General features: G+C 44.9%; 1 protein-coding gene and 1 pseudogene across 2 annotated transcripts in view; one reads left to right on the forward strand and one right to left on the reverse strand.

The window, feature by feature from the left end:
• The window catches only part of LOC106607674 (serine/threonine-protein kinase D3), a 54,929-nt gene extending 51,095 nt beyond the window's left edge, over window positions 1-3,834 (forward strand). For both annotated transcript variants that reach the window (XM_014204873.2, XM_014204874.2), the window contains one exon: window positions 89-3,834. In XM_014204873.2, the coding sequence (XP_014060348.1) occupies window positions 89-262 (174 nt within the window). In that variant the 3' untranslated portion in view covers window positions 263-3,834. The remainder of the gene's footprint in view (window positions 1-88) is intronic.
• Window positions 3,835-4,728: 894 nt separating this feature from the next.
• Window positions 4,729-13,501, reverse strand: LOC106607905 (protein arginine methyltransferase NDUFAF7, mitochondrial-like; annotated as a pseudogene).
• Between the last annotated feature and the right edge of the window lie 4,720 nt (window positions 13,502-18,221).

Raw genomic sequence — 18,221 nt, forward strand, 5'->3', positions numbered from 1 at the left:
TCTATGAAAAGCTACTTCTCCTAGGCTTCTTCCTGCAGTTTGCTAATGACAATACACTTAACCTATACGCTTCCCATCCTTCCTCCAGGACTATCAGACGTGGCTGGACCTCCGGGAGTTTGAGACACGCCGAGGGGAGCGCTACATCACCCACGAGAGCGACGACACCCGCTGGGAGGAGCACGCCGACGAGAGAAGCCTGCACTACCCCAAGCACTTCATCATGGCACCCAATCTGGACGACATGGAGGAGGACCCCTAGTGGCCGGGAGGACTGCCTGCAGGATGCACATGTTTCAGGAGGAGTTCACAGGGCATCCTGGGACTCAGAGTCTCATGGCTAGTGCTTGGGTCCCTGGAACCTGCCACTCCTGGCTGAGACTGTAAGCTTAAACAGGCAGAGATGCATATATAGCCTACATGTATGTGCTTGAAGGTGTAATCGTGCACTACTACATGGAACAGACAGGAGGCGATGCAGTGGACAGGCAGCTGTGTGGTGGTATAGTACCATGACATGGAAACACACGATGGTGTTGTGAGGGAGGGGGTGATGATCGAGTATCTTTAGGTTGTTTTGTTTTCATCACATTCCAGAGACGTGGCTTCTTTCTCCGCTGGCTGCCTTCTCTACAAGCCATAATATACAGTATGTCTCATGAGCCTGAAAGACATACATTACCTTTGGGGGTTGGTTAGATAGGGATTCCCCCAGCAGCAGTAATAAACATTTGCACTGCCTTTCAACCCAGAAAAAGGGTTTCTACTTTAGACCAAATCCAGGAGACCGAGAAACAGTCAAGCTTTTCAGCTTCAATAGCATATTGTTTTAATGTTGTTAGTTTAACATGTGTATTTGAAATCTCGTCACAACTACATTCAATTGTTAATTTACCATGAGAGTGCTATTTTTGGAAAACTTTTCTTTCTATTGGTTTTATGTAATGCTATTGAACTGGAACACTTAAAGGGATACGTCGGGACTTTGGCAATTAAGCACTTTCCTTCCCCAGAGTCAGATGATCTCGTGGGTACCATTTTTATGTCTCTTCATCTAGCATGAAGGAGGTAAGAGGTATTTTCGCAAGCCAATGCTAACTACCGTTAGCGGAATGCCTGGAAGTGTATGGAATCTACTAGCATGCTAGCAGTTACCATAGACTTCGTCATTGCGCTAACGCTAGTTAGCAATTGCACTGACACTACTTAGCAACTTCCTTCAAACTGCACGCAGAGACATAAAAATGGTACCCATGAGTTAATCTGACTGGGAAAGTAGATAAAGGGCTTAATTTCCAATATCCTGAAGTATACCTTTAATACAAAATATGCTAATGTCGTGGCTATACACTCAGTGGCCAGTTTATTAGCTACACCATCCCGTTCACGAAAATGGTTCACTCCTACAGACATTGAGTCACGTGGCCGTGGCCTGCTATATAAAGCAGGCAGACAGGCAGCGAGACATTCAGTTACTATTCGCTTGAACGTTAGAATGGGCAAGACGAGTGACCTAAGCAACTTTGAGCAGGGTATGATTGTCGGTGCCAGGCACACCTGTTCCAGTATCTCAGAAGTGTCCGTTCTCCTGGGCTTTTCACGCACGACAGTGTCTGGGGTTTACTGAGAATGGTAAACAAAAAACATCTAGCCAGCAGTAGTCTTGTAGGCGAAAACAGCTCGTTGATGAGCGCTTGAAGGAGAATGGCAAGAATCGTGCAAGCTAACAGGCGGGCCATGAACAGGCAAATAACGGTGCAGTACAACAGTGGTGTGCAGAACGGCATCTCGGAACACACAAGTCGTCGGTCCTTGTCACGGATGGGCTATTGCAGCAGACAACCACACCGGGTTCAACTCCTATCAGCTAAAAACAAGAAGCGGCTCCAGTGGGCACGCCATCACCAACACTGGACAATTGATGAGTAGAAAAACATCCAACAAATCTTGGTTCCTGTTTCGTCATGTGGATGGCAGAGTCAGGATTTGGCATAAGAAGCATGAGACCATAGGCCCATCCTGCCTGGTGTCAATGGTAGAGGCTGCTCGATTGGTAACAAGGTACACGTTAGATCCCTTGTTTCCAATTGAGCAACGTTTCCATTTCCCAAACAATGTTGGCGGTTCTGGAGGCAAAGGGTGGTCCGACCCGGTACTAGATGGGTGTACCTTATAAACTGGTCATTGACCACATATATATTTATTTTGCTTATTCGGTGAGATGTTTTTTTTGCACTTTTAGTTAACTGTAATCTCTGGCTCCCTTATTGGATGCCTTGGATGGAGTTGTGAACCAATCAGCAGCTGCTCCACACGGTCTTATCTTCCCTCAGAAAAATGCCAGATAAAAAAAAAAAATGAAGCTAACCGAAGCCTGAGAATTCTAACCATAGAAATATAATTAATAGAAGTAATTATATTTTTCTGATTCTACCCTTTTTTTTATATATATAACTACGAACATTCTGGATGTCAACTAAATGGAGTTCAGTGCTAAGTGTCAGAAAAACATTGATATGATTGCTCAATGATAACCAAGCCTAGGGAATTGTAGATATTAATTCTCTGCTCTCAGCCATACCGTTAGCTTACAAATGTTATATTTTTTAATGAACTAAAGATAGTTGCTAAATGTTTTTCAAGTACCAAATGTATGCTTTTTGTTCAAGAACGGATGGGCCTTCTCAAAGCTCTGCCTCATTTCTTTCCCTTCCTTGTTTCGTTACATGACCAATACCTTGTTGTTCCTTATGTCCTTTGTCCTGTTGTGTATGTATGGTTGACTGGGTCCACCCAAGGCCAGAACTACTGCTGTACTCCGGTGAGAGAGCTGCAGGGCCAAGCAGTCCAGCAGATTCACAACGTCTGCATCCCAAATGGCACCCTATTCCCTATATAGTGCACTAATTCTGACCAGAGCCAAGGGAATAGAGCGCCATTTGGGATGTAGCCACACGTCTGAGCACAGTGAAAGCATGGGAGGATACAGAGAAAGCAGCAGAAACATTTACTCAGTACTCTGTAATAATACAATGAATGCAACATGTTTGCTGAAGAGAGAAATCCTACATTTGTCATAGAGAAGAAGAGGGATGTGGCTTACCATACCTTCAATACAGTGTGTGTGTGTGTGTGTGTGTGTGTGTGTGTGTGTGTGTGTGTGTGTGTGTGTGTGTGTGTGTGTGTGTGTGTGTGTGTGTGTGTGTGTGTGTGTGTGTGTGCGTGTGCGTGCGTGCGTGCACACGTGTTACATTTTGGCTGTGTTTAGTGTTTTTCCCATCCCAACCTAAATCATGAATTGATCATGTCTCATTGAGTGATGGCCTTACAGCATGCAACTGCTTATAGCAGTTAATAACATACAAATACATCAGAAATATAATAATAGGGCAAGCATTTGACATCACTGGAACCAAGTGCAGACTTATCATGCTCAACGCAGGATACCCAGTTAAAACATACAGTAAATGAGTAGAAAGAATGAATGCAGAATTAGTTGACTGTGCAATTGTGTGCAGGGCCAAAAATGCCGATTTTTCTTTTGTGAAAACACCAAGTGACTTAATCGAAACACCAATATGTTTTCTTCTCCCTCTCCTTACTTTGGTATTAGCCTATTCAGTCTCAACCCACCACTTTGGACTGTGAAACAACGTTCTGTTATGAACTTCGCCATACAGTATACTGTATTTTCAGTATAAAAAGCTCATGTAGAAGGGTAATGACTTAAACCTGAGATTCATTTCAAATTTGTGTTGCCACTGGATTGGCAGATGTCGGTGTTTTCTTTATTTCAATACTGACATATCTAATAAATCATTTCCTCGGACAGTACTGCAGAGAATGTACTCATTTCATTTGCAGCTCGTTTACAATTGGTCCTATTTTTTTGGTTTTTAATTTATGTAAGATTACACAGTGCTCAAAACATTAATAACACCTTCCTAATATTGAGTTGCACCCTCTTTTGCCCTCAGAACAACCTTAATTTGTCAGGGCATGGGCTCTACAAGGTGTCGAAAGTGTTCCACAGGGATGCTGGCTCATGTTCACTCCAATGCTTCTCACAGTTGTGTCAAGTTGGCTGGATGTCCTTTGGGTGGTGAACCATTCTTGATACACGTGGGAAACTGTTGAGCAAAAACAGCAGCTTTGCAGTTCTTGACCCAAACCGGTGCATCTGGCACCTACTACCATACCCTGTTCAAAGGCACTTAAAATCTTTTGTCTTACCCATTCATCCTCTTAATGGCACGTAGTAGTGCACTATATAGGGTACCATTTGGGAAACATAAGAACTGGGATAAAGTGCTCTTTTTATGGCTCTAATCTGTGTAATTAAAACCAAATGTCACAGAGTGCCAGTGGAGGCTGTCACATTTCATTGTGCCATATGTTAGATGAACAGAGCCATTTGTGGCTGGGGAAGAAAATAAATGGCTAACTACTGCTGTGTAATGATAGCGCCACATGTTGAGGCCTACAGAAAGCCCCAGAAAACAAAAACATTTCTGTTGCCTTTCTAAGAAATCGACATGTTCCTTCCAAATATAAATATACTGGATTAATACCAGAAATGTCTTGATCAAATGATCACATAAAAATGAAGAAAATACTTAGTGCATTATGTGATTCCCAGACAAAGATGGTACTGCTACATAATATACACAAGAAAAATGTTGTGGAATGACTTTTAATCATCAAGTCTTTAACATCTTAGCTTCACATTAGCCTCCCTCAGTAGGACTGGCTGGTTATTTTGGCTACGGTGATAGTCCTGTGTAATAGTCTCTTTTAATTGCTACTGGGGCAGCAAGGGCGAGCTTGTCAGAGCAAAACACAGCATGCTGCGAGTGGCTGACTTGCATCCCAAATGGCACCCTATTCCCTATGTAGTGTGCACTGCTTTTGACCAGGGCTCTGGTCAAAAGTAGTGCACCACATAGGGAACGGGGCGCCATTTGGGACATGGCTGCGATCTACTACCGCCACGCTCACCCAATTGGTTCAAGATGTTAAGGCAGCCAGGCACCATGTGGCCCATTAATTGTTTCCTTCCAAAAGACAGGAGCAGAGCGGAGCTGTATTCCTATAGCTTCAAACGCTGTGACCCGGGGTGACGTTCTCTTCTGACTGACATTCCGTACCCCTCTGAATTACATGTTGCTTTAATTAACATATATATGGCAAAGAAAGACGTCAGTTACCATCGTCCCTCAGGGTGCATCATTCTTAGATTTGATTAGCACATAAGCTCAACTTTTCAAACTAAATTCAGACCAAACCCTATTGCTTCCGGAAGGTCTTGTGTATATAATCATGGTATAGTACTAAATTCATGAGTGCGAATTTTAAGTGCCTTCACAGGCGAGTTCACATTCACAGCCTCTGCAGTGCAGTCTCTGTTGGAACCCATGGTGGGGTTCACTGCTCACTGAAGCTAGCCACAGGCAGGGGCGTTAGGGCCTTCTTGGGAACCGGGGCCATCTTCTCCCCCCCTCGGACTGCTCAGGCTCGGGTCTGGTGAGGCGACTGTGGTTGAGCATGGTGAAGAACTGGAACCTCTCGCCCATCTTCTGGGGGTTGGTCAGCATGTCAAAGCCCTGGATCAGCTCGGCCTTTATAGACGGGTCTGCACAGTTCCTCAGCAGAACCTGAAGAGAAACCCAACATTGCAATTAGACAACGCTAATTGAGTAGAGGGCAAAGTAAAACGTTTATCCCAAGTGCTCTTGAAAGCCCCGATCAGCCAGTTGAAAACCATGAATGTCCACTTAATGTATTGCTTTGAAAGAAACTGATGCAAACTAATTAGTGGGTGAATTTGTCACGAAACCAGGACAAAAAAAATACACTTTTTTTTTGTCCTGGTTTTGTCAGGAATCACCCAAGTATGAAATGCTCACTTTGTAAACAAATGTGTTCACAAACAAAAAGGACAAGGAACATTTCTGGGATCTTTTATTTCAGCTCATGAAACATGGGACCAACACTTTACATGTTGCGTTTATATTTTAGTTTATACATTAGTCACCTTAGCCCCAGGAATAAATAAGTGGAATAATGCTGTGTTAACACAGGGTTCCTTCCCACCTGTAAGCGTGTATCGATGCCCATATTTTTCAGGAAGTCTCTTTGGCCCCATGCAGGCCACCGTAGCTCCAGCCATCTTCCTCAGGTAACTGAAGTCCACGACAGCAGTAAGGTCAGCAGAGCCAGGGGACGCTAGGACATCTTGGAGCTTCTGATCTTTGAAACCCTGGGGGTGGGGGACAGGAGAGACGGTCTGGTGTTATGACAACATGACGCATGACTACAATAGTTTATTTGTGTATTGTTACATTTTCATTTGACTTAATTTGTTAGTTGTTAAATATTTCCTTCTTTTTTTCAATTCCAAATCAGGTGCTTCCTTTCACGTGCAACAGCTGATAATATCTTCATGTAGTCACTTGTGACATAAGTGTGAGCCGTCCTGAACCATGGACGCCTTGTTCACAGATGGGATTGTGCAGTTCCCTGCCACATGTCTTTTGAAGGAGGGGGCCGCTTGTTTGAACCTCTCCCCCCCCCTTTTCATCACACACATTAGTGAGTCCCAGAGCCAGAGAGCCATGCGGTGAGAGCCCCCCCCCTCTTAATAGGGGCCAGATGGGGCTAGGTTAGGGTGGAGCACGAGGAACAGGACTGGAGGGCAGTTGACCCTGATTTCCGTGTGTCACCAGCAAAGGGCAAGAGAGGCATGTCGGCTTCCTGCATCGGTTTCCTTGTCGCTGAAGCTTGTTCGGCTAATCACATTACCATACATACTAAGTCAGAGACACACACAAACCGAGACGGTATTAAAACCTGCTGATAAATGGGCCAAGTTGGAGACATGATGGTACGCACTCTGAACGTGTCCGTCTTGGTCCCTCCGTGCCCGTAGTCTGCAATCAGTCCTGCGCCCCCGTCCTCTGCGATCCGATTGGCCAGTTGCTGGACGATGACCCCTCCCTCCGGGCAGACCTCCACGAGCCGTCTCACTTCATCTGCCTAGGAGGTGAGGGGTTTCAGAACAAAAACAAGAGCGGCTCTGCTTACCTCGTCTGCGTGAAGCCCAGGCCAACACACAGAGGCCTGAGAACACACATCATCAATCATACATGACTTCACTTCCAAATCATCTCCACTAAGCAGCACCGGCTCCAAGCCCCTAGGCAACACAGAACCAAAAGGAGGGGCTTGCCTGGGTGGGATAAGACGCATCCCAAACGGCACCATATTCCCTATATAGTGCACTACCCTATGGGCCCTGGTCAAAAGCAGTGCACTATATAGGGAATAGGGTGCGATTTGGGACACATACCCTTAGACTAATCGGGGAACACATGTTGAGGGGAAAAAGAGACTCAAGTGGAGTATTAAAAGCTATAAGCCTATCTACTTCTAATGGAAACTCCATTAGACCACAGTGATGAAAGAGCGGAGCAGCAGAGAAGATTATGTACAGCTTTTAACCATGGCGAGCGTAAAGAGAACAGCGTTAAGGTTAATAAACTCTACTACAATATGTGGAACCTGAGATACACATGCCTGTCAGGCACGGGCTGCAGCCATTAGTCGGGGTTTCAAACCAGTAAGGGGGTTTCACCCAAGATCACTCATGATGTCAGGCTTTGGCACGCTGTTCAAAGCCCCTGCACTCTTCCAGAGAGACCAGATGAAATAGGTTGGTACTGTATATATTGCATAAAGATGGGTAATAAAAGACAGATGCTGGAGAGTCGTCAAACTTTTAAGGAAAAAGGAGTTTGTCGAGCAATTTGTGGGTGTGTTTGTGTCTATGTACCATAAAACAAAGGCTTAAGCAAAGATATTGAACAGTTTTTAAAAAATCTTTGTAATTAAAAAAGGTTAAAGGCTCAATGCAGCCGTTTTTATCTCAATATAAAATCATTTCTGGGTCACAAAATGTTATTGGCAGAGAGGTTTGGAACTCTCATTTATTGGTCTATTAACTTATGCAGCCTGGTGATGTCACCATGCAAGCCAAAACCACACCCATGCAAAACCGGTTAAGTGTGAATTGTATTTTCAACCAGCAACTATCAGGAAATAACATTGATCACATTTCTTCACACTTTTACACTGTTAGTTTCATCAGCTGTTGTACAATATGATACAAAACTCAAGAAAAACTGAATAAAAAATGTGATTTTCCTGTGTTTTACAGTTTACATACACCTTAGCCAAATACATTTAAACTCCGTTTTTCACAATTCCTGACATTAAATCCTAGTAAAAATTCCGTCTTTGGTCAGATAGGATCACCACTTTATTTTAAGAATGGGAAATGTCAGAATAATAGTAGAGAGAATAATTTATTTCATCACATTCCCAGTGGGTCAGAAGTTTACATACACTCAATTAGTATTTGGTAGCATTGCCTTTAAATTGTTTAACTTGGGTCAAACATTTCGGGTAGCCTTCCACAAGCTTCCCACAATAAGTTGGGTGAATTTTGGCCCATTCCTCTTGACAGAGCTGGTGTAACGGAGTCAGGTTTGTAGGCCTCCTTGCTCGCACACGCGTTTTCAGTTCTGCCCACAAATTTTCTATAGGATTGAGGTCAGGGCTTTGTGATGGCCACTCCAATACCTTGACTTTGTTGTCCTTAAGCCATTTTGCCACAACTTTAGATGTATGCTTGGGGTCATTGTCTATTTGAAAGACCCATTTGCGACCAAGCTTTAACTTCCTGACTGATGTCTTGAGATGTTGCTTCAATATATCCACATAATTTTCCTACCTCATGATGCTATCTATTTTGCAAAGTGCACCAGTCCCTCCTACAGCAAAGCACCCCCACAACATGATGCTGCCACCTCCATGCTTCATGGTTGGGATGGTGTTCTTCGGCTTGCAAGCCTCCCCCTTTTCCCTCCAAACATAACGATGTTCATTATGGCCAAACAGTTATATTTTTGTTTCATCAGACCAGAGGACATTTCTCCAAAAAGTACGATCTTTGTCCCCATGTGCAGTTGCAAACGGTAATCTGCCTTTTTTATGGTGGTTTTGGAGCAGTGGCTTCTTCCTTGCTGAGCGGCCTTTCAGGTTATGTCGATATAGGACTTGTTTTACTGTGGATATAGATACTTTTGTACCTGTTTCCTCCAGCATCTTCTTCTTTTTTTATACCCCTTTTCTCTCCCCAATTTCGTGGTATCCAATTGGTAGTAGTTACAGTCTTGTCTCATCGCTGCAACTCCCGTACAACTCGGAGGGGTGAAGGTTGAGAGCCATGCGTCCTCCGAAACACAATCCAACTTAGCCGCACTGCTTAACCCGAAAGCCAGCCGCACCAATGTGTCGGAGGAAACACCGTACACCAGGCGACCTGGTCAGCGTGCACTGCGCCCGGCCCGCCACAGGAGTTTCTAGTGCGAGATGAGACAAGGATATCCCTGCCGGCCAAACCCTCCCTAACCCGGACGACGCTGGGCCAATTGTGCGTCGACACATGGACCTCCCGGTCGCGGCTGGCTGCGACAGAGCCTGGGCTCGAACCCGGAGACCACTGCGCCACCCGGGAGTCCTCCAGCATCTTCATACGGTTCTTTTCTGTTGTTCTGGGATTGCTTTGCACTTTTCGCACAAAAGTACGTTCATCTCTAGGAGACAGAACGCGTCTCCTTCCTGAGCGGTATGACGGCTGTTTGGTCCCATGGTGTTTATACTTGCGTACTGTACTATTGTTTGTACAGATTAACGTGGTACATTCAGGAGTTAGGAAATTGCTCCCAATGATGAACCAGACTCTACTATTTTTTTCTGAGGTCTTGGCTGATTTCTTTTGATTTTCCCATGATGTCAAGCAAAGAGGCACTGAGTTTGAAGGTAGGCCTTGAAATACATCCACAGGTACACCTCCAATTGACTCAAATGATGTCAATTAGCCTATCAGAAGCTTCTAAAGCCATGACATCATTTTCTGGAACTTTCCAAGCTGTTTAAAGGCACAGTCAACTTAGTGTATGTAAACTTCTGACCCACTGGAATTGTGATACAGCGAATTATAAGTGAAATAATTTGTCTGTAAACAATTGTTGGAAATATTACTTGTGTCATGCACAAAGTAGATGTCCTAACCAACTTGCCAAAACTTTGTTAACAAGAAATTTGTGGAGTGGTTGAAAAACAAGTTTTAATGACTCCAACCTAAGTGTATGTAAACTTTCGACTTCAACTGTATATACACTGAGTGTACAAAACATTTGAAAACACCTGCTCTTTCCATGACAGACTGACCAGGTGAAAGCTATGATCCCTTAATTGATGTCACACGTTAAATCCACTTCAATAAGTGTAGATGAAGGGGAGGAGACAGGTTAAATAAGGATTTTTTAAGCCTTGAGAGAATTGACATGAATTGGCATGGATTGTGTGCCATTCAGAGGGTGAATGGGAAAGTAAAAATATTTAAGTGTCTTTGAACGGAGTATCGTAGTAGGCACATCGGTTTGTGTCAAGAACTGCAACGCTGCTGTTTTTTTCCCCACGCTCAACAGTTTCTTGTGTCTATCAAGTATGGTCCAACTTGACACAACCGTGCGAACCATTGGAGTCAACATCCGTGTGGCCAGCATCCGTGTGGAACACTTTTGACACCTCGTAGAGTCCATGTTCCGATAAATTGAGCCTGTTCTGAGGGAAAAAAGGGGAGTGCAACTCAATATTAGGAAGGTTTTAATAATGTTTTGTGCACTCAGTGTACATTTCCACACTATGAGGTTGGAATAATACTGTGAAATTGATGATAATGCACTTTTCGTGTAAGGCTTGTTTGAAAAGACCACCTGAAATTTCAGCCTGTTTTGGTGGTATGGAGTTTTGGCCTGCCTGGCGACATCCCATCCCCACTCAGACCACTCTCAGACAGTCCTACCTTTCTAGCTTGCTTCTTGCTTGAGAAATTGCTCTTTGCCAAGAAGCATTTTTGTTTCTTTTTGACCATTTTAATTGAAAACAATCACAGGAAGGTCCTTAGTTGTTACACAGAAATGATTTGATATTGACATAAAAAAAAACAGCTGCATTCGACCTTTAATCATCAACACGCAGCACTCACCTGAATGAGCTGAGGAGAGGCAAGAGTAGGAGCTGGCACTATGACAAACCTCAGCTTGCCTGGCTGATCTAGTTCAATATCCACCATCACCTCCCTCCAGCCTTTCTTTGTTCTCTGTGCCCACATCACAATGAATGCACAACGCAACGGATCAAATGGCACTTACAATTCATGTTTTTCAATTACTTGTGATCTATATGTCTAATCCAAATAGCTGGTAAAGTAAATGTACATGGAATTTGTGGATGGGTAAGGCATCAAAGAACTCATGAGCAAGGTAGATGCTGAAGCCTGTTTGAAAGAAAAAAATGCCAATCAATAACAAATTCACACCCAGTAAATGAAATGTATTAAAATCTTACCATAGCTAAATTATTAAGTATTACAGCATGCATCATTAGTCTCCAGACAAGTTTCTATACTACGTCTACCTCTAGACACGTAATCCAACATGAGATGAACTAAATTAAGATGAACTACAATTACCTCATTTAAAACTATAGATTACTACCTCTGGGGACGTCATCCAGGTTGCGGTACCAGGAGATGGGGAGGCCTGTGGTGGTGGTCCCCTGGCGGTACACATGCTCATCCTTCCTGGCCCACACCTGGCTCTGGTCCCTCGTCAGAGCCTGGACCAGTTTAGAACTCACCTCCACAAGGTGAACTGAGACAGCAGCCCCGCCCAGGGCACCACGCAGCTGACTGATGACCTGGACCAACCAACCAACCAGACCAGACCAGACCAGACCAGGACAGACAGACAGACAGACAGCGTATTGTTTAGCTTATTAGATTGATGGACTAAATGTGGAAATTGCTCCCTCCACTGGTCATATATTGAACTCACATGAATACTGTCTGTTTACAAAGCATTTGGCCATGTAGTAGGACATAGCATCACTAGACTGGGCATATAGTACCAGTCCAAAGTTTGGACACATCTACTCTTTCAAGGGTTTTTCTTTATTTTTAAAATATTTCTACATTGTAGAATAGTGAAGACATCAAAACTATGAAATAACACATATGGAATCATGTAGTAAGCAAAAAAAGTGTTAAATTAAAATATATTTGAGATTCTTCAAAGAAGCCACCCTTTGCGTTGATGACAGCTTTGCACACTCTTGGCATTCTCTCAACCATGAGGAATGATTTCCCAACTGCCTTGAAGGAGTTCCCAAATATGCTGAGCACTTGTTAGCTGCTTTTCCTTCACTCTGCGGTCCAACTCATCCCAAATCATCTCAATTGGGTTGACGTCGGGTGATTGTGGAGGCCAGGTCATCTGATGCAGCACTCCATCACTCTCCTTCTTAGTCCCATTAAGCAAAAACCTGAGGGTATGGCGTATCGCTGCAGCACAGCACCCCCACATCACCTTACCTCCTCTTCCATGCTTCACTGTGAGAACCACACATGTGGAGATCATCCGTTCACCTACTCTGCGTCTCACAAAGACATGGCGGTTGGAACTAAAAAATCTCAAATTTGGACTCATCAGACCAAAGGACAGATTTCCACAGGTCTAATATCCATTGCTCGTGTTTCTTGGCCCAAGCAAGTGTCTTATTATTATTGGTGTCCTTTAGTAGTGGTTTCTTTGTGGCAATTCAACCACGAAGGCCTGATTCACAGTCTCCTCTGAACAGTTGATGTTGAGATGTGTCCGTTACTTGAACTCTGTGAAGCATTTATTTGGGCTGCAATTTCTGAAGCTGGTAACTCTAATGAACGTATCCTCTGCAGCAGAGGTAACTCTGGGTCTTCTTTTTCATCATAGCGCTTGATGTTTTTTGCAACTGCACTTGAAGAAACTTTCAAAGCTCTTGCCATTTTCCAGATTGACTGACCTTCATGTCTTAAAGTAATGATGGACTGTCATTTCTCTTTGCTTATTTGAGCTGTTCTTGACATAATATGGACTTAGCCCTATTTGGTAAAAGACCATCTTCTGTATACCTCCCTACCTTGTCACAACACAACTGATTGGCTCAAACGCATTAAGGAAAGAAATTCCTTTTAACAAGGCACACATGTTAATTGAAATGCATTCCAGGTGACTACCTCATGAAGCTGGTTGAGAGAATGACAAGAGTGTGCAAAGCTGTCATCAAGGCTACTTTGAAGAATCTCAAGTATATTTAGATTTGTTTAACACTTTATTGGTTTTTACATAATTCCATATGTGTTATTTCATAGTTTTGATGTCTTCACTATTATTGTACAATGTAGAAAATAGTAAAAATAAAGAAAAACACTTGAATGAGTAGGTGTGTCCAAACTTGTGACAGGTACTGTACATACTCTGAGAATGTAATTGGCCAAGGAGCCTCTTCCTGGTCCAAACTCCACTAACTGGAAGTGACTGGGCTTCCCTGCTCCCATCCACTCGCTTAAACACCAGATCCCCAGCAGCTACAGACAGAGAAGGGATAAGCTGAAACCATCATCATCATCATTTAGGGCATTGGTATGGAACAACATCAAGAAACTAGAACATAGAAAGACTGTTGATCAAGCATGTGTAACAGTGTAGGTTCCGTCCCTCTCTTAGCCCCAACCTGGGCTCGAACCAGGGACCCTTGCACACATCAACAACTGACACCCCACGAAGCATCGTTACCCATCGCGTCACAAAAGCCGCGGCCCTTGCAACGCAAGGGGAAACCCTACTTCAAGTCTCAGAGCGAGTGACGTCACTGATTGAAATGCTATTAGCGCGCACCACCGCTAACTAACTAGCCATTTCACATCGGTTACACTCACCCCCCCTTTGACCTCCTTTTTCCGCAGCAACCAATGATCCGGGTCACAGCACCAATGTAACAGTGTAGGTTCCGTCCCTCTCTTCGCCCCAACCTGGGCTCGAACCAGGGACCCTTGCACACATCAACAACTGACACCCCACGAAGCATCGTTACCCATCGCGCCACAAAAGCCGCGGCCCTTGCATCGCAAGGGGAAACCCTACTTCAAGTCTCAGAGCGAGTGACGTCACTGATTGAAATGCTATTAGCGCGCACCACCGCTAACTAACTAGCCATTTCACATCGGTTACACATGTATATGTGTACATCTACAACACAGCAATCCATTTTTGTATTGATTAACATGAATTAAAATATGGTTCTGATGAAAATGCTTACCTCCCCAAAGATCTGACTAATTTCTGGCATTGTGATGAAATCTCCATCTGGCCAAAGCATATCATTCTGCACATAATAGCGCTGAAAAATAAACAGACCGCTTCATCTCTGAAACAAACATTTCTTTAAAGAATAGTGGCATTGTCTGGTTTCTTTACTGTAGTGTGTGTGTGTGTGTGTGTGTGTGTGTGTGTGTGTGTGTGTGTGTGTGTGTGTGTGTGTGTGTGTGTGTGTGTGTGTGTGTGTGTGTGTGTGTGTGTGTGTGTGTGTGTGTTAGCTAGTTACAACACTCAGACAATGTTCCACTGTAACAGTAGGCTACTAACGTTATACTTTCCCAGAAATGGACATCAAGCCTGACTGCACAGTAGCATGAGAGAGACAACTGAAAGCACACCGGCGGGGATCAGCTAACTGCGTTTCATAGGCCTACATACAATATCTTGTCAAACTTCAGCCCATCTTTACTTGACAGACTTTGGCAGAAGATGAATTAATTCCTCAGACTCCACGAGTGTAGCCAACTAGCAAGCTAGCAGATTCAAAAGTGTTTGGTCCAACCAAGATGGCGTAGCAGTCAGACGTGTGTTTTGTCTTGTCCCGTGTAAATATCGTTAATATTTTAATATCACTTTCCATCTACAGACTGAATATACTCTCCTGCAACCCGCCTCACCCAATGTGGTACGCATCTGCTATTTTTTATACTTAAGAACTAGCTAGTAGTCAGTTAGCCATTGCTAGGCCCATCTACTAGGCCCATCTCCCGGCTAGCCGAAGAGGCCCATCAGCCACTCCTTGGGCTACAATACCTATTTTGCCAATTGGCATGGACCCCCGCCGACCCATCACGACTGGACTACCGACATGATTCGCCCGAGGGGGTTTCTCAACTGTCTCCTCCGTCGCGAAGTCCCCTGAATGTCCACCCGCTAGCCTGCTAGGCGCGGCCCGCTAGCTGACTAGAGCACATCGGACTGTTAGCTTAAGAGGCCCATCGGACAAATTCTTCGACCACTATACCTATTTTGCCAATTGGCCTGGTTTACCACACGGAGCCCTGCTGATCCGTCCTCTGAACCAGAACCCCCAACAGAAGCTAGCCAGCTAACTAGCAGTCAGCTAGCCACTGTTAGCGATCATCAGCTACCTTTAGCCCGGACAACTCTCGCCAGTCTGCACAGTGCAACTCAAACCAGAGCAAATCTGACTTATTTTTCTCCATATCTCCGGATTCCTACTGCAAGCTCTGAACCTTTTTTTTCACCTGGATCATCGCAGCTAGTCAGCTGCTATCCGAGTGGCCACTCCTGGCTAACGTCTCTGTCCCGAAGCAAGAACCAATTAGCCTGGAGCTAGCCTTGCTAGGCCCATCTGCTAGGCCCATCTCCCGGCTAGCTGAAGAGGTCCATCAGCCACTCCTTGGGCTTCAATACCTATTTTGCAAACTGGCCTGGACCCCCGCCGACCCATCACAACTGCACTACCGACGTGATTCGCCCGAGGCGGTTTCTCAAATGGCTCCTCCGTCGCGACGTCCCCTGAATGCCCATCTGCTAGCCTGCTAGCCACGGCCCGCTAGCTGTCTAGAGCACATTGGACTGTTAGCTTAAGAGGCCCATCGGACAAATTCTTTGGCCACTATACATATTTTGCCAATTGGCCTGGTTTACCACACGGAGCCCTGCTGATTCGTCTGCCGACGTAACAGCACAAAGGGGCCACAACAGACTTTCTTCCGTCGCGATGTCCCTCAAAGGCCCTTCTGCTAGCTTGCTAGCTCCGGCCCGCTAGCTGCCTGAAGCCATTCACTGGACTCCTATGATCACTCGGCTACGCATGCCTCTCCCTGACGTCAATATGCCTTGTCCATTGCTGTTTTGGTTAGTAATTGTTGCCTCATTTCACTGTAGAGCCTCTAGCCCTGCTCAATACGCCTTAGTTAACACTTTAGTTCCACCTCCCACACATGCGGTGACATCACCTGGTTTAAATAATATTTCTAGAGACAATATCTCTTTCATCGTCACTCTATGCACAGGTTTACCCACACTGTATTCACATCCTACCATACCTTTGTCTGTACATTATGCCTTGAATCTATTCCACCGTGCCCAGAAATCTGCTCCTTTTACTCTCTGTTCTGAACGTACTAGACGACCAGTTCTTTTAGCCTTTAGCCGTACCGTTATCCTACTCCTCCTCTGTTCCTCTGGTGATGTGGAAGTTAATCCAGGCCTTGCAGTGCCTAGCTCCACTCCCATTCCCCAGGCACTCTCATTTGTTGACTTCTGTAACCGTAAAAGCTTTGGTTTCATGCATGTTAATATTAGAAGCCTCCTCCCTAAGTTTGTTTTATTCACTGCCCTAGCACACTCTGCCAACCCGGATGTCCTAGCCGTGTCTGAATCCTGGCTTAGGAAGACCACCAAAAACCCAGAAATTGCCATCCCTAACTATAACATTTTCCGACAAGATAGAACTGCCAAAGGGGGCGGAGGTGCAATCTACTGCAGGGATAGCCTGCAGAGTTCTGTCTTACTATCCAGGTCTGTGCCCAAACAATTTGAGCTTCTACTTTTAAAAATCCACCTCTCCAGAAAAAAGTCTCTTACTGTTGCCGCTTGCTATAGACCACCTTCTACCCCCAACTGTGTCCTGGACACCATATGTGAATTGAATGCCCCCATCTATCTTCAGAGCTCGTGCTGTTAGGTGACTTAAACAGGGACATGCTTAACACCCCAGCCATTCTACAATCTAAGCTTGATGCCCTCAATCTCACACAAATTACCAATGAACCCACCAGGTACAACCCCAAATCCGTAAACATGTGCACACTCATAGATATCATCCTAACCAACCTGCCCTCCAAATACACCTCTGCTGTCTTCAACCAGGATCTCAGCGATCCCTGCCTCATTGCCTGCATCCATAATGGGTCTGCGGTCAAGCGACCAGCCCTCATCACTGTCAAACGCTCCCTAAAAGACTTCAGCGAGCAGGCCTTTCTAATCGACCTAGCACGGGTATCCTGGAAGGATATTGACCTCATTCCGTCAGTAGAGGATGCCTGGTTATTCTTTAAAAGTGCTTTCCTCACCATCTTAAATAAGCATGCCCCACTCAAAAATGTTGAACCAGGAACATATACAGCCCTTGGTTCACTCCAGACCTGACTGCCCTTGACCAGCACAAAACATCCTGTGGCGTACTGCATTAGCATTGAATAGCCTGGGGTTCCATGCAAGATCTCACCTCGTGGAGTTGCAATGATCATGAGAATGGTGAGGAATCAGCCCAGAACTACACGGGAGGATCTTGTCAATGATCTTAAGGCAGCTGGGACCATAGTCACCAAGAAAACAATTGGTAACACACTACGCCGTGAAGGACTGAAATCCTGCAGCGCCCGCAAGGTCCCCCTGCTCAAGAATACATATACATGCACATCTGAAGTTTGCCAATGAACATCTGAATGACTCAGAGGACAACTGGCGAAAGTGTTGTGGTCAGATGAGACCAAAATGGAGCTCTTTGACATCAACTCAACTCGCCGTGTTTGGAGGAGGAATGCTGCCTATGACCCCAAGAACACCATCTCCACCGTCAAACATGGAGGTGGAAACATTATGCTTTGGGGGTGTTTTTCTGCTAAGGGGACAGGACAACTTCACCGCATCAAAGGGACGATGGACGGGGCCATGTACCGTCAAATCTTGGGTGAGAACCTCCTTCCCTCAGCCAGGGCATTGAAAATGGGTCATGGATGGGTATTCCAGCATGACAATGACCCAAAACACACAGCCAAGGCAACAAAGGAGTGGCTCAAGAAGAAGCACATTAAGGTCCTGGAGTGGCCTAGCCAGTCTCGAGACCTTAATCCCATAAAAAAATCTGTGGAGGGAGCTGAAGGTTCGAGTTGCCAAACGTCAGCCTCGAAACCTTAATGACTTGGA

This window comes from Salmo salar, chromosome ssa06 (assembly GCF_905237065.1).
Source record: "Salmo salar chromosome ssa06, Ssal_v3.1, whole genome shotgun sequence".
In the NCBI taxonomy this organism is placed as follows: domain Eukaryota; kingdom Metazoa; phylum Chordata; class Actinopteri; order Salmoniformes; family Salmonidae; genus Salmo; species Salmo salar.